At 37.7% G+C, this 16,434-nt stretch overlaps 1 protein-coding gene across 1 annotated transcript in view; it reads right to left on the bottom strand.

Moving 5' to 3' along the window:
• LOC114069473 (sodium leak channel non-selective protein-like) overlaps positions 1-16,434 on the bottom strand; it is a gene marked incomplete at its 3' end in the record, with an annotated part of 131,543 nt that overhangs the window by 108,104 nt on the left and 7,005 nt on the right. The window contains exons 3-5 of the mRNA XM_027906283.1: positions 3,788-3,871; positions 2,072-2,211; positions 797-925 (exon numbers count right to left, since the gene is read on the bottom strand). Coding sequence (XP_027762084.1) covers positions 797-925; positions 2,072-2,211; positions 3,788-3,871 — 353 coding nt within the window. The remainder of the gene's footprint in view (positions 1-796; positions 926-2,071; positions 2,212-3,787; positions 3,872-16,434) is intronic.

Raw genomic sequence — 16,434 nt, 5'->3', positions numbered from 1 at the left:
TATCTGTGATTTTATGAGCCATCTCAGTGACAAGAGGCTATATTGTATTTCAAGGTGTTTAAGTATATGTTGAATCAAAATGTGATGTATGCTCAATTACCAGTGTAAAATATATATCGTAAATATTTTGCAGAAGCTGGACAAAAAGGGTCTTTAAATTGGAGCATCAGGTCCCAGCGAACTCTTAATCCAGAAAGGGCCTGAGAAACTGGAACAGGTTGCCCAGAGAGGTTGTAGATGGCCCATCCCCTGAAACATTCAAGGTTAGGATGGACAGAGCTCTGAGCAACCTGATCTAGTTGAAGATGTCCCTGCTCGTTGGAGGCGGGCTGGACTAGATGACCCATAAAGGTCCCTCCCAACCCAAAATATTCTGTGATTCTATGATTCCAGGGGTGGTCCTGGCCCATACTTTAGGTCTGGCCCTATATCAAGACATTCCAGGAAAAGATAGAAGAATGCAAAAGCTGATGAATCATTAGTGACCCAAAGCAACCACAAGTGGCAATGCTCCTCTTAAAGTACCCTTTGCTTTCCTGCTATCACCTCCCCATCCCACCCCATATACAGTCACTCACTCTCTAACTCAGACTGCAGCCAAATGACACAACTTGTAACATCTCTGTCACAGTTAAAATTTGTATTTTTCATCATTCCTAACATTTTTGTTTCCCGAATTTACCTTAATGTATTGTGGTGGATTGCTTTTAATCTAGTAAGCCCGTTTTACATCCACTGACGCTACTACAATTCTACATATGCAAGGAAAGAACAGGCCCTGCACAGGCTAACTCACCCTGGTTGAGTGTCGTCGGTCACACAATGGTACGTAAAAGTTCCAAACATTTGCACTCCCAAGATCCCATACAGCAGAAGAAAGAACAGAAGAAAAATGGAAACACTCCAGATTTGCTCTCCAGAACGCCTGGGTAAAGAAGATAAACACAACTCTGAATGCACAGGCAATGTGAAGCCTTCTCTGAAAATCTCTAGAATAGAAAATATGCTCATACAAAGAAAGTAGTATTTCGTCCTGCAGAAAAATTGTCCTTAAAACTGTACTTTTGCTCTGCGCAAAAAGAAAAGGGGAAAATTACTTTTTCTAAACCCCTAAGTTAGGGTAATTAAACCATCTGTAAGCTGTAAAGAATGGAACAAAAATGCCCAAATAAAATGCATAAAGTCTAGCTTTTGTAAAATAGTATTTAATGACTTATACAGACAAGATATGGTGATGAATAAAGGTTATACCAAATAAAGACAAAAAAAAAACCTCCTTCACATTACCGTTACACTTTTTGCCAGGACATGCTCTACCAATCACAATTATGCGTGTTTGCTTGCAAACAGGCATCTCTGTATACACACCAGTACATGTACACTTGTAACTGTAATGGTTAGGGTATGTGTTCATGTACTTTTATTTACAAATATTACCCTACTAAGGGTATTCAACTTGATTATTAAATGGTGATATTAATGGAACAGAATTTACTGCCATTGGTTGCAAATTGCTGGCTACAGTTATTAGCAAAGTGCTTTAAAATGTGTTTAAATATTTGAAAGTTTCGATCATTTTCTCTACAACTTGATTATTCCTTAAAAATGGAAAACAGCAAGAATTTTTTGGCCAGAACTAAAACTCAGGAGGAAAATGCCCATTAAGCATGAAGGGTCATTGATTTACTGCATAGTCAGTCTTCTGTGAGCCCCTGGTGGTCTAGTGGTTAAGGACACGGCGCTGTCTCCGCCGAGGCCCGGGTTCAATTCCCGGTCAGGGCCACTCCCCGGGCAGATGGAGCTCGTTAGCCCTGTAAGGCAATCCATCTACATCCTGAGGACCTCGCTGCCACCGTCCAAGCTCGCTTGGCCCCGGCAGATGAACCTCAGGATTAAAGGGTGGGCTCAGTTCCGCGCACACTGTGTCTCACGTAAAAAATCCAATGCGCAGGCTGGACGGTGTAAAGACCTTCCCCGGTTCTTTTTTCGTGAAGACTGGCCACTACTAGTCAGTCTTCTAAGCCAAAACTGAAATATTCGCTATTACCTGAAGCACAACAGCCTTACTTACTTCAAAATATTTGTTATCCTAGTTCTTGGCAGCTCAAAACGGAAATATATCCGGAATGCTCGAATCATAATGAGTGGTCGTGGAATCCGTAACATGCCCCAAGGTGACATTTGGTCAACTATTTCAGCAATTTCAAACACCTACAAAGAAAAGAATCAGTACTTTGTCTTGATGACTCTGTCTTATGCCTGTGTTCATTTATAGAACTTTCAAAAGTATGAATACTACATATGGTTTTTATTTTAATTTTCAGTCTTCTCTTGGTTTATTTTATGGCTCATTTTAACTACTTTTTTTAAAAGAAAAGTCTTTCTAAATACTTTAATCTATTGCTAAGTTATCCTAATGAGCCTCCAAAAATATACTCTGCCCATGCTCATAATGCCTCAGTCTCAAACAACTCAAGAAGATTCTGCAAGCCTGTGTTAGTTGCCTATTTCTGTGCTAGTCCTACCCTGTAAGTTTCCCACAACTTTGTTAGAAGTGATTCATATTTCCAAATATGAAAATCAGTATCTGTTAATGTTGCATAGCACTAAGGTTTTTACTATGATATAAAAATACATATACCCAGATTGCCTTATGAATTGCAACATGCTTATAAATTCTCCACTTAATTCCAAGTGCATGACATAACTGTATCTTTTCCTCCTGGACTCCAATTATGACACAAATTTCAGCCAAGACACAGAATGGGGAACCATTTCCTCAATACATTGATAAGTTATGCACTCCATAAAGAGTGTTCACCCTGATTGGGTGAAAATGTCATGTTTTAATCCTTGTCTATCACTCCCTTAGAGTAACTACTTTATTTAATGTTTACTCAAAGTACTAAGAAAATGGAGGGGGAAGCTGGACATGCGTAAACTGGGTAATCTACAGTGCTTGTCTGTAATGATCGACCTTCATTCTGCCTGTGTACAAGATGTACCAAAGTCTGACCTATGTAAAAAACATTTGTCAGAGCGTATACATGCCTAACAGCAATCACTACAGAACTTTTATAATCCTTAGGCTATTGCAGGTCAAATGTCAGTCTTCAACCTTTTCTTACCCAAAAAACTGCCTAAGGTTAAGGATTGATTGATATGCAGGACACAATTTGACCTATACCTTAACACCGTACTTTTTCACAACATGTCCAGGATTCCTTCTTTACAAAAATTTATCAAACTATTTCCAAATGTGGGGTTTGTTGTTTGTTTTTTTTTTTTTCTCATTGTGCTTTAACTTGAATTTTGGAAAATGTTTTGTTAGTTGTGAGCAATCAATCTTATATGAAACCACTCCACTCACCATATCAATACACTTACAGCACGGGAAACATTTACCATCAGAATCATTCTCCCCTTAGGTGCCTAAGCTAGTCACCATGGCATCCTAGTAGACTGAGTGGAAGGAAATGAGCACAACTGTCATATGGAGTAAGGGATAAATGGTTCTCTGAAGATCATTCCTTCTCCTTTTGACCATGCAGAGAGTTTATGGTAACAAGCTTCAGATTAAATAAGAAAAATTAATCAAGATAAATTCTACTACTAATGCAGATATGCTGCAATGTGCAATTACGGAGCTATTGAATTCAGCACGTTTTTTTAAAGCCAATTTGAGACAAGTACAACTGTACTTCCACAACTCACAATTATTTGGTTGTGCCATGTATTTTTCACAATTAAGGAAACATTAATTGAAAAAAAGAAGTGAAATGATTACCTGTAAAACCAGCGACACCCAAAGACAAAAGACCATGAATCCATCAAACACACACCAACGATCCTTTACATAGGAGCTATCACCCTACATGAAAGAAAAGCTAAGAGGTTAATTGTTCCTTTACTGTTAGGATTTACAAATATCATAAACAAGAGTTTTTGGAAGAAGAAGTCTTCCCTGTGGCCTTTTAGAATGCTACTTTTGAAAGACTTCAAGTCTAGTACCTGGATTAGAATGTGCTGGAAACATATATACATATCTTCTGGGTGAATAAATGTCAGCTTACTCTTGTGTAGTACTTCTCCTTAGTTTATGTCAAAGAGAACTTACAAAACAGTCTGCTATTTAGACTTTGATGTAAACAAAAAACACACAAAAAATTAACACTGATCTTATTTTTCCATTGTATTGCCCATTACAAAATTCTCACACAGGAAGATAAGTGTAAAATGGTAGCAATCTAGTATTGTGCTTTTCCCTTATTTCAGTACTGTTCAACAGCTTCAATTAAATCGGTATCATTTTACATTCATTTTTTCATAAGTTTTCAATCATTTTTCATGCCCTAGAGAAGTCTTGCTATCTCAAAAACACTTAACAGTAACCACTGAAACACCATCTGAACACGGTTTTGGTGACAGTCCAATCCAAAGATCACTCCTAAAAGGCAGCATGGAGAATTCAGCATCCAATTTCCTCTATACTGTACGATTCTCAATCTCTGTTCCAGTTTGCATGCTTCAATATCCTCGTGTTTCACACCATTCCTGACATGCAACACAGGTCCTCCACTGCAAGCTATAACAACACTTCCTGGCTGGGATGCTAACACCTGATACTTCAAAAGCTGAATCAAAAACCACCTACATTTATTAGGGGGTTTTGATCACAGTTGAGTGTGAGTTTTGTGTACCCCATGGAGCACAGAGGAAGTTGGAGACCAAATGCATACAGATAGATGCAGCTTGTTTAAAGGGAGACTAGGTAAAAATAGACCTAAGGAAAGTAGATATCACACTTTCATGCAAAATCATATGCAGAGACAATGACAGTGCATCTCAGGGCACAAAATCACCCCTTCCAAATGAGGTTTCTCACAACAGATTCAATACAGCCTTCCCTGCCTTATACACTCCCTGGTTCCTTTTCTGTTCAGAGATCTTACGGGTACAAAGTACAATCCACTTTTCACAGGTATAACTGGGGAAAAAATTCTTGTCGTGTCTCAAGAATCTTGAAGACATTATTGGACTTTGGCTTTTTATGTGATTCCTGGCTTTATATACATTTTTCCTTATCTCAGGGATAGTTATTTCAGTATTTGTTTTTAAATGTCTCAGCATTTTCATTGATTCTGTAAGCACAGACAAGACGTTTTGTTTTAATCTAATATTTTCAATGGCATACACTATCCTAAAAATTATTTATCATTCCTTGCAGTAGGTGACAGCATGATATATTGTGTAAAGAGACAAACTATGTTTGGCTTGGTTTTTTTTAAATTTATTTCAGTTGCAAAAATTCTTCAGGGCAGAAGTGAACACAGGATATCAGGAAAATAAAGCAAGTGATTTTCAAGTCAGAAATAAGGGACAGAGAGCTTCAACACTACTTTCAAATTAGGATTTTCTAACACATAAGGAGGTTAAAGTTCTCAATTCAAGACTTAAGAGGAGGAAGACTGCAAATTTGGGAAGCAACAGAACAGGAAATTTTGCAACATTTTTACCTTCCTAGAGAAAGTCGACTTAGTTCCCCGAGCAAACTCTGAGCTAATCAGTAACTGTTCGCTCAGGGCTGAGAGAACTCAGATGTTTAGTGGTTATGTTCAGTAACTGTGAAGCAGATTCATGTTATTTCTCTGCATAAAGCAGCTACCCACACCCTAAATCTCTTACTCCTCTCTCCTTTGCCATTCTCTGTTAGTGAACAAATCTCCAGTGAGATTTGTATCAACATGCAACTTGAGTCTTTCGATTGTGGATCTGAACAAAAATGCTGATTGGTCTTTCTCTTGCTGAAGAATTCTTTGAAACTTACATTTCCTCTCTTAAGCACCCTTTGTCTAAAGCAAAAAGTCTTCCCTGAGTTGTGTCATACAGATCTGAGCATGAACTTGTGAAGGAGTTCTTATATTCACACTCTTCTGAATAACCCACCAAGTTCTCACTGAAAGCCAAATCTTTTTTTAGAAACTGCTTTTTCTTTCCACAATAGCTGAGGTATAATTGAAACAGCTTTGCTGTTTTCTCCTTACAGAAGAAGATGTCATGACCCTTTCCATTCTTCTCACCTGTTAAGCTGCTGCACTACCTCCCTTCTCCCACTGTCACACCAGGCCAGTTTCCACCACTACATCCTCCCAGTAAGGGAAGCTTTCAGTGGATCACTCACACAAACTTTGGGTACCTGAATTACACCTGCAGAAACTACTTGTTTTGTGGGGGGGACCCCTGGCCCTTTCTATTTTGCATGTAGGGAGGTCTGGGCTAAGTCCTTTTAATGTTATTTGTCTGACAGTGGATGTCAAATCTTCATTTGCGAAGCCTAGCCAAGATGATGATGAGGATGATGATGATGGATGTGGTAGGGAATCTTTGATGCATTTTACTGTGTATTGCCTTATTAGATGTTAGTTTTCGGGAGCATTTTTAAGGCAGAACCCCATTCTGCTTAATGGAAAAATCAGAATATTTGTGCTACTTCTATGAAAAATCTAATTCTGGCTAAACAGAGGCTATATACTAATAGCAATTAACAGTGAGTTTCATTCATGTTTGAAAAAAAAAAAAAAGGGCTGAAATACCACACTCACGGCCAATGGCAGCTTGTTCTTAGACTTGGAAAGGAATACAGATAAATGACATTTAAACACCTCTGGTGACATCTTACCTAGAATATCTGAAGTATTGCAATGTGTTAACTGCACACCCGTTTTTTATCATGTCTGCTGAAATTGGAGAATTACTGATGAAGTTTCATTTAGTATTTTTTTTGTGAATGCACTATTCCAGAAGATGAAGAAATAGTACTGTAGACTAAAAGCCTTGTGCAGAGACTAATCACAACCTCTTAAAGTCATTAAAGTTGCTGACTTCCTAATGCCTACAGTGGATACTGGATTCTTAATGTGCAAGTCCTGAAACCTTCTCCAGGAACATAACTTATAGTCTATCCAGACAACAAAATCATTTCCTCCTGACAGAGCACTGGATGCCACTCCACTTAGTGGTCATGAATAAGGACATGGGACAGCCTTTGGAAGGCTTTTGCACACTAAACGTTTGCACGTTCTTAATGCCTCTCTCAGACAACCTAAGGAACAGTGATCAAACTCAGTGGACTAACTAGCAGATGTTAAAAACAAAGCATTTTAAGACACTTTAAAACAACCTGAAATCCAAAGCAGCAATAGTCCTTAGCGGTTAGATGAATCAATCTGTTCTTTGTTAATTACAGGTCTACTCACTATTTTGTAACACCCTTCCTAATCTTTTTCCTCAGCATTTGTTTACAACAGGTCAGCATCACTGTTAGCTAGTACACAACCATGAAAATGGATGTCTTGGTAAACAGCACGATTGAAAGTCTGCCTTTTTCTTAGAGATGCTAATCTGAATCAATCTGAAATTTGACATCCCAAAAGAACAGGCAAACTTGACATAATGAGTTGTAATTTAAATATTCTGTGTTCTCTAAGAACGTAATATTCTGTGGCAATGTTGCAATAAGTAAGGGAGAATACCAGGAGTTCAGAATAAGAACTTAGTATTTACCTAATCAAAAAAAGATCAACAAATAAATTTCCTCCCTTCTCCCTATGTTCTCCTTATCTCACACCAGGTTTTTGCCTAATTTTAGATCATTTCTGCTCTGCTTATCTCTTAACATTTCAGGAATACCTTGGGATGAACAGCAAATCCCTGCAAGTGAACAGTCTCCCCTGCTTCCCTGTTTGCATTCAGGAACTTCTGTTTTTCCTTCATCCCTGACTACAACTTCTTCTCCGAATCCTTCACTCCTACATACACAGAAGGTATGTATCATCTACCTAGTCACATCATATGTATACATATCTTATGTTTCTGGCTCAATTTCAAACTTTCCCAGTTTCCTTAAAAATTTGCAGTTTACAGGTTAGTAGCAGGATGATGTGGGCAATCCAGTCCAGCCCCTGACCCAACAAACACTTTTAATATTTTCCTCACACAGAAAAGAGGATGAATACATACAGCCTAATCAAGAAGAAAAGCTGCCTCTGAATTCTGTTCTAATTCTCCTCTTACATCCCCCAAAATAAAACTATTTCACAAATGCCCTCATGTGTCAAACCCTAGCAGGAAACAAAGGAAACTGTGGATTGCTTAGCTAAGATCACTATAATAACCAAAGAAAGACTGGCATATTTTAAAATCGATGTTCGCCACCAGATTGGCCCTGTACAACAGTGATAGTATCACTTCAAAATAAACCAACATATATTTTCTTAAAAAGTCTGTATTAGGGAGAAGAAAGAAACAATATGTGTGGGAAGGATGACACAATTTTTCATTTTCGGTATGTCTTCTTTATCACAAAGTGTCTTCATTCATAAAGAAGGAACTTACTTAAAATGTATTCACATAACAGTAATTGATTTGAAACAGCCAATGGAATTAGAAGTGCTGTGTAAAGCTTAATTCCGAGTGGCTACAGTGGATGTAATATCACTTTATCATCACTGAGTTAAGTAAGTTCCATTTGTGACTACTCATGCATTGTACTGAACTGTTCTACCATCAGATGCTTCCAAGTAACGCATCACATCCTGAATAGTTTATCATCATTTAATATCACATAGAATAAAATATTGAGGCTAATGTATTCTACATTAGGAAAACATTGAAAAAATCATTTGATATTACAGCCAAAAAAATGAAATTATTCTATTTATAAATAATAAAATGAAAGACAGCTCTTCCTGGTCCTTTGGGTTAGAAAGCCTGTTACAGACACAAAACACACACCATTTCAATCTATCATCATAAAAACCCCCTATAATCACCATAATCACTATAGAACCACTACTTCATCCTTTGCAATTATTAAAAAAAGATAGGTTTTTAACTGAATTTATCAAGATTTTCAGATTATTTTAAGAATTACCAATGAAGATGTAAGGCTATTCCATTCATTAAAGAACAGTTTCACACTTGTTTTTAAGGCACACTAGATTTTTGTCTAACTCATGTAATTAACTTCACCAAACTTAGTATTTGACGTTTCATGCTCTAATGGGAGGATTTTAAACTATAGTATTTACCATTTCATCTACTGTTTCTAACAGAAAACAAACAAATAAACAAAATCCCAAAAATCCAAACAAAAACTAAAACAAAAACCAACCAACCAAACAATACACATCACCACCAACAGCAAAAACAAAACACACCACCAAAAAGATTATAAAGAAGAAGCTATTCTGGCCATGAAATGCGCATTAGGACTTTCAGACAGATAAACAAGAAACATTTTACTTTCTCAAAACCCTATAACAGCGTTTGCTGTAAAATAATGGGGAAAGCAAATTGGTGGGAGTTAAAAAACAGTGTTTAAAACCAAAATTGTTAAATTAAAAAAAAGAAAACAACAAACCAACAAACACAAAAAAATCCCCCCCCCCAAAAAAAAAACAAAACAAAACAAAAAAAAACAACCAAAAAAAAAAGAACCACAAAAAACCAAAATCAGGAACAAACATGAAACATTACACAACTCCCTTCATCAAGGACAAAACTATCAAAGGGAACAACCATTTCTACAAAACCATGAAAAGGAATGCCACAACACACCACCTGTGTCACCCAAACATTATAGAGCATCTCAGTTTAGCTGAGTGACAAACAATTCAGACTGCCCACTATTCGGAGACTCCAGGCACATCCTTCATATATGGTCAATAGAGGACAGATGTTAACATCCAGCACTAGGTATGGCTAACTCAGCTTGTCGGGAAGGGAACTTTGCTGGTGTATTGCATTGCTGCTTTCTTGATACACCACCTTACTTCTGCAGCTGGGTGCTAACATGCACTGCAGAGATTTTATGGGTTACTACACTGAAAGTCTGAATTTCATTTCTCTCTCCATCTGCTCATTAGCCATCTGTGTTCAGTGCCCCAAGTACCTCCTTACCAGCTCTCCTGGATGTCTTAAGGGTTCAGCAAATCTAAAAATGGTTGATCAGGAGGAAGATTATTAGGATTCCCCTAACTGGAACAGCAACTACTGTTTTCAGGAAGTGCATAGAAAAAAAAAAATCTCCAGTAGGAAAACAATTAAGCATTCAAACATGTTGCCCAAAGAAGTGCTAGCATATCCCTTGTTGGAAATATTTAAGACTCAGCTTCATAACACCCTGACTAATGAAGCTAAAACCATGCTGTGAGTAAGAGGTTGGTTCAGACCATCTCCTCAGGTCCCTTCCAACCCAGACTGTTCTCTGGTTGTGGGCATTGAAGCCAATCTCCTCAAAATGCCAGTTCCTTGGGGTTGATTCTAGTTCCACATTTAGTTCCACATGCACAGACATCTGCTCATGCTTAGAAGTACGACACAGCCTCGCAGAGGTGATGTGGGTTAAACATTGCTGTACTTCATCCAGTTGTATTCTGCCCTCCCTCAGCTCCAGTGTTTATGGTGGATGCAATGGCTGGATTGGGAGTCAAATGATTCAAGGTGAAAGCTTTCACTTTGAAGAATCAAATATTGCCTGGAGACCAAACAGGGAGGCAAACAGTCTCATCTAACATGACAACAACTCAGATTTATGATTGGCATTTGAAGCTCTTATTCAACAGAAAAAAGCCACAACACTGTGAGATGGAATACATAAGAAGGATGCACTTTCCAGAAAAAAAGATAGTATTATTTGGTAATTAGCATTATTAAAAGCTGAACAATACATTTAATACTACAGAGACCAGGAAAAGCTTATTGAAACAAAAATCCTAGTATAGCTGTAAGAAAGACATATTTATATTATTGGTGGAGAACACAATACTCTGAAATCAAATTTTACATTCAACTTACTCCTTTAAAAATCCCACACAAATTTCATCATTTTCATGAAAACACAGCTGCATAGAAATGCTCTTATTCCCTTCAATGGGGATTTGGATGTCATTAAGATTTGTTCATCTTCATGTCTTGTTTCATTCTCTCAAATTAAGAAAGAAGAAAACATGGGCATAAAATAAAATAGAATTTTTTAATTATGGCAGAATTCCTTGAAAATGCAAGTTTCAACACATAAAGATACATTAGGGATGAAGTTCCCTCTCTTGCTCTCTGAATACATAAAATGTTATCCAATATGTTGCTTTCACTGCTTTCCCTTTGTGTCATTTTACTCTGACATGAAGAGAAACATTAAAAATGTCCCTCAGAAATAGCTGTTGTCATGAAGAACAACAAGGAAGTAACCCTTGAAAGTGCTATTACAGAGGAAAAAAATAGCATTGCCAAAAAGTAAAAGTTTTGTTCATCTAATTGGTGTGCATATTGAAAGAGTAATTTCCAACTATATTATGAAAGTCATTGTGCAGTGTATTTTTTCTTAGCAACTTTTAGGTAAATGTTGATCATAATGATAAATTACTACGTATTATATGGACACACACTTCAATCCATGCCCCAAAATAATTTCTTACTAAAAACTTCCATGACCGATTGACCAGTTAAAAAAATACCATTTATATTGTAGAAATACTGCTTACGTACATTCACCAAGCAATTTAAATTTTCTAATGCTTTAATGCAAAAATGGTGCAAAAAGCCCCACTGCGTAATATGAGTCATTACTTCCCTGTAATAAACACTCCAATAAAACCAGGCACAAGTAACCATAGAAACAGGTGCGTATATTGTAGTGCCACGATCTCTAACCTTCCCTGGCCCACAGGCAGTAACAGCATCATGCTGCAGGCAACCTCGTATTTGTTTTTCTCATGATAATCAATTTTAATTTTTTTAATTTCCTGTGACTGGAAACAGCTTCAGAGCATTTCTACTAGCAACACAATCCCAGGAGGCTGGGAACAGATGTCCGTTACGATGGACATATATGCTTAGCAAAACAACAAAAAACACAGGAAAAAAATGAGACAGAAGAATCAAATTTTGTAGACTGTCTTATTCACATGATGGGTATAAATACTGTTTTCTATGAAATAATATTTACAACTAAGAATCACAGCTGCTAGCACCAAAATATTCCAGTAATTTTTTAAGTTACATTTTAAAACAATTTAAAATAACGTACCCTTTGCCAACACAGAATAGCATGGGACCTGCACTACACATCTAGGTTTCCAACACCATTACGCACTGTACAAAACTCCAGTTTTCTAATATATGTATGCAAAATAATTTGTCATAAGGAAAACAATTTCATTCTAATTCCAAGACATTGGGTAGAGAAACTCAAACCTTATGACAGATGGTCTTTTTTGTGTTTACTCTGTGAGCTTTTTACTACCACAGGTAAGTAGTTTTCTCATTTTCTTTTTTCCCCTCCACTCTGTTTAGCCAAAAAAAAATCTGAATTTTCTCATTCTTGCCACTGACTCCACCGGTTATGCCCCTGCCCTCAAGGTCAAAGTTCTCACTCTTGTTTGTGACTTGCATATCCTGAGACTGAGCTTTCAGCACAAGGCATCACAAGCACATCAGAGCATGCTATTGCTTGATGATGGGAGCCACATATTCTGTTTTACTACCCGATCTTTGAAAAGAACACAACTTCCTGATCCTCAACTCATTTATACACTATGAGTATACATATTTCTAAAGTCATGGAACACATTAATTTCAGAATTTCAGTCTTCCATTTTCAGTCTGTAACGACACTGAAACTCCTTTGACAAAGCTATCACAACCTGGTGAGCAAGCTGACAGTGTTTCACCACAATTCTATTAATATTTTCATCATTTATCAGAAGGATTAATCTGATTTTGTAATTTTTTTATTCCTGTTTGATGGAGATGGAATGTTTAGCATTAAAACTACAGAAAAGAAGGCAAAACAAATGCTTGTAATAAGGTTCAGTAAACATCAGTTCTGTAATCGATAACTCAAGACAAACTTCTGAATTAAGATGATTATAGAAGAAACTCATTTATACATAAACGAGTCAATGCCATAAATGCTAAAGAAAAAGTTTGCATCCCATTGTCTATATAACTTTTGTAGTCCCTACCTGTCCACTGACAACAAATACATAATAATGAGTTAGAGCAATTGGTGACTGTGAGATACCTATAGGCTGGGTGTTAGTGTAGGTACTTTGGGCTTTCCTTTCAGTCAGTGGGAAAAAAAAGACCAGGTAAATTATAAATTATCTTTTGAAAGAGCCTACTTTATATACAAAAACCTAATTGCAGACTATTGCACTTCCTCAAATTAGTGCTGACAAATGCTATTACTTTTTTTTCTATGTTAAGTCCAAAAATTTATTTTTTGCAAGCAAAGATAAAAAAAAAAGCCAGATTATGCAATTAGATATCAGTGGCCACTGGAAACTGTTGCAGACCCCAGTTTAGACCACGGCAACCAGAATTTTTCATTGCAGTATAATTTTTCACTGCAATATATATTCATTGCCCATCTCCACCTCACGATGCTTGCCCTACAGGATCAAAGTTCCTTATATTGGCAGAGAACTGAATGTCCAGAGGTAAGCCCACATGGCTCAAGTATTGCTCAAGCCTTCTCCATCCTCAGTTCTCTCCCTTTGTGCAGACAGACAGCAACTACGGCAACCAAAGCACCTATGAGAAAAAAAGTTGAGGAAAATGTGCTCTCTGCACAGCACAAATGCTACCTGGAAACACCTAACATGCTGGAAGCCATTTCCTTCAGTTAACTAACTAATCTGTAGTCTTTAGTACTACACAGAAGCAAAGGAAACTGCTCCCACCTATTTGTGGCGGTGTTGGTAAAAGATTAGGCTTAGTTGCAGTTCCTGCATGAATTCACCAAGAATGCTGAAAGCTTACGGTGCAACATGCACTTCAGCCTTTTGCAGGAGTACTGAAATCAGTGAAGAGCACTCTGTGCGACTGAAATAAAAGTCTGACAAATCCACTCGCAATAATTTCAGTCAGTACAGAAGTTTTGCTGTGAATGTAATCGATTCACCTATGAGGAAAATGTTAAGGACCGTTACTTCTGACTTTTTGCAACCTCCTTTGTTACCTGACACGTCACAACAGCACAGCAAAAAAAACTCAGACATTTTTATTAAATTTAGTGCACTGCTTGTGCTTTATTAAAAAAAAAAATTCTCATTTTCAAGATGACAATACTAAAACAAGTGTCAACTAGGCTATTTTAACAGACAGGGAAAAGTACTCTCACATATTTTATTTTAAAGTGATGGCCAGTCTCTTCACGAACGAAGAACCGGGGAAGGTCTTTCCACCTTCCAGCCTGCGCATTGGATTTTTTAGGTGAGACACAGTGTGCGCGGAACATCATCATTATTTTAAAGTGTTACTCCACAAAATCACAGAATCGCAGAATACGCCGAATTGGAAGGGACCCATAAGCATCATCGAGTGCAACACAGGACCATCCCCGGGAGTCACACCATGTTCCTGAGAGTACTGTCCAAACACTTTATTGAACCCTGTTGGGCTTGCTGCTGTGACCACTTCCCTGGGGAGCCTCTTCCAGCACCCAACCACCCTTTGGGTGAAAAACCTTTTTCTAATGTCCAGCCTCCACTTTTCTAATGTCCAACCTCCACTGACACAACTTCAGGCCATTCCCTTGGGTCCCGTCACTGGTCACCCCAGAGAAAATATCAGTGCCTGCCCCTCCTCTTCCCATCACAAGGAAGTTGTATCTGCAATGGGATCTCCCTTCAGTCTCCTCCAGGCTACACAGACCAAGTGCCCTCAGCTGCTCCTCATATGGCTTCCCTTCAAGGCCCTTCACCATCCTCATCGCCCTTCTTTGGACACTCTCTAAAGGCTGAATATCTTTCTTATATTGTAGTGCCAAAGCTGCACATAATATTCAAGGTGAGGCTGCATCAGTGCAGAGAAAACCGGGACAATCCCCTCCCTTGACTGGCTGGTAATGCTTTGCCTGATGTCCCCCAAGGACACAAAGTTTTACTGAAGATAAAGCAAGGGAGATTGATCTGCTTTCATTTAACAGATGCAGCTGATTCCCACAGAGCTCTTTCTGGCCAAGGACCCTGAGACATGAAAGAAATCAGAACCAAAGAGTCACTGAACTCTGTTTCTATTCTGGGAAATAAAGAGCATGAGAACAAAATCTAGGATTAATTGAAGAAAGTGGAACTCTGAACTGAAGAGATCAGGAAAATACCATTGTCAAATTCAATTCAGTAAGCTTTAACCAGGAACTAAGTTTAGTACATTTTTCATTACATTTACTGTCGCAGGCCATCATTCGTCGATATAGAGAATCATTTAGAATACAAGCATAAAAATATGTCATAAGAAACAAACTGACTTGGTCTAGTTCTCTGTCTCCATCTCATAAAACTTCACAAACTATTGCAAGTTGTCCTCCTGTTTGTACACACATTTTATACAATACAGCCAGAAAACACAAGGCAGACTGTCCTAGAACATTGCTTTTAAAAAGACCTCAATCAGTAATAAATTACAGCCTGAATTTCATTTTTCAGATTCAAAATAAATACAGATGTATTAATAGCATTAGTTCACTAGTTCATGACATGTGACAATAGTGTGCAATACCAAAAACTTCACAACCTCCCTGGGCAGCCTGTTCCATGTCTAACCACCCTCATAGTAAAAAATTCCTACCTAATATCTAACCTGAATTTCCCCTCTTTCAATTTGTACCCATTATTCCTTGTCCTATCACTCCAGTTCCTGATGCAGAGTCCCTCTCCAGCTTCCCTGAAGGCCCCCTTCAGATTCTGGAAGGTTGCTATGAGGTCTCCACCTAACCTTCTCTTCTCCAGGCTGAACAGCCACAACTTTCTCAGCCTGTTTTTGCTGGGGAGGTGCTTCAGTGCTCTTATCAACTTCACGTCCCTCTGGACTTGCTCCAACAGTAATAAAACTCTTGAACAGAGGCATCGTTTTATTTTGTCATTTAGTTTACATGGGGAAAAGACTTTTTACAGAGAAAAGGCTAGCAGTTTCAGAAACTACTTTTTTTTCCTAAAAACCCTTGGGAATCAAAGGAAGCATATTTCTCACTTGTCCTCAGAGAGTGTTAACTGGACATGACTTAACATTTTCAAAATCTTCTAAGTTCAGCTATACTTACATTTTTATTAATTGAGACTTAAGTGGATGGTACCTACCTTATCCATAAATCAGGTTTCTCACTGGACTATAATTTTGCATTAATCATAGTTCAAATGTTTATTAGCCTTTCAGTTTCTAAAGCATTTACAGAAATACTGACTTATGGTAAAGTTCAGTGGAACCATATGGCAATGCATTCACTGATCCTACACTCACTAAAAATCTTGAATGCACTTAAATTAGGACTACATTTCATAAACAAATTTTCTTATATAAAGATGGTTCAAATACAAATATCTTTAATAAATGCTAATAGGGTTCTAAACAGTGCCTTATTTACTTCAATTG

The sequence above is a fragment of the Empidonax traillii genome, unplaced genomic scaffold (assembly GCF_003031625.1).
Source record: "Empidonax traillii isolate 1590-97213 ecotype Southwest subspecies unplaced genomic scaffold, ASM303162v1 scaffold1269:size140229, whole genome shotgun sequence".
Lineage (NCBI taxonomy): Eukaryota > Metazoa > Chordata > Aves > Passeriformes > Tyrannidae > Empidonax > Empidonax traillii.
This window is presented reverse-complemented; position numbering and strand designations above follow the sequence as displayed.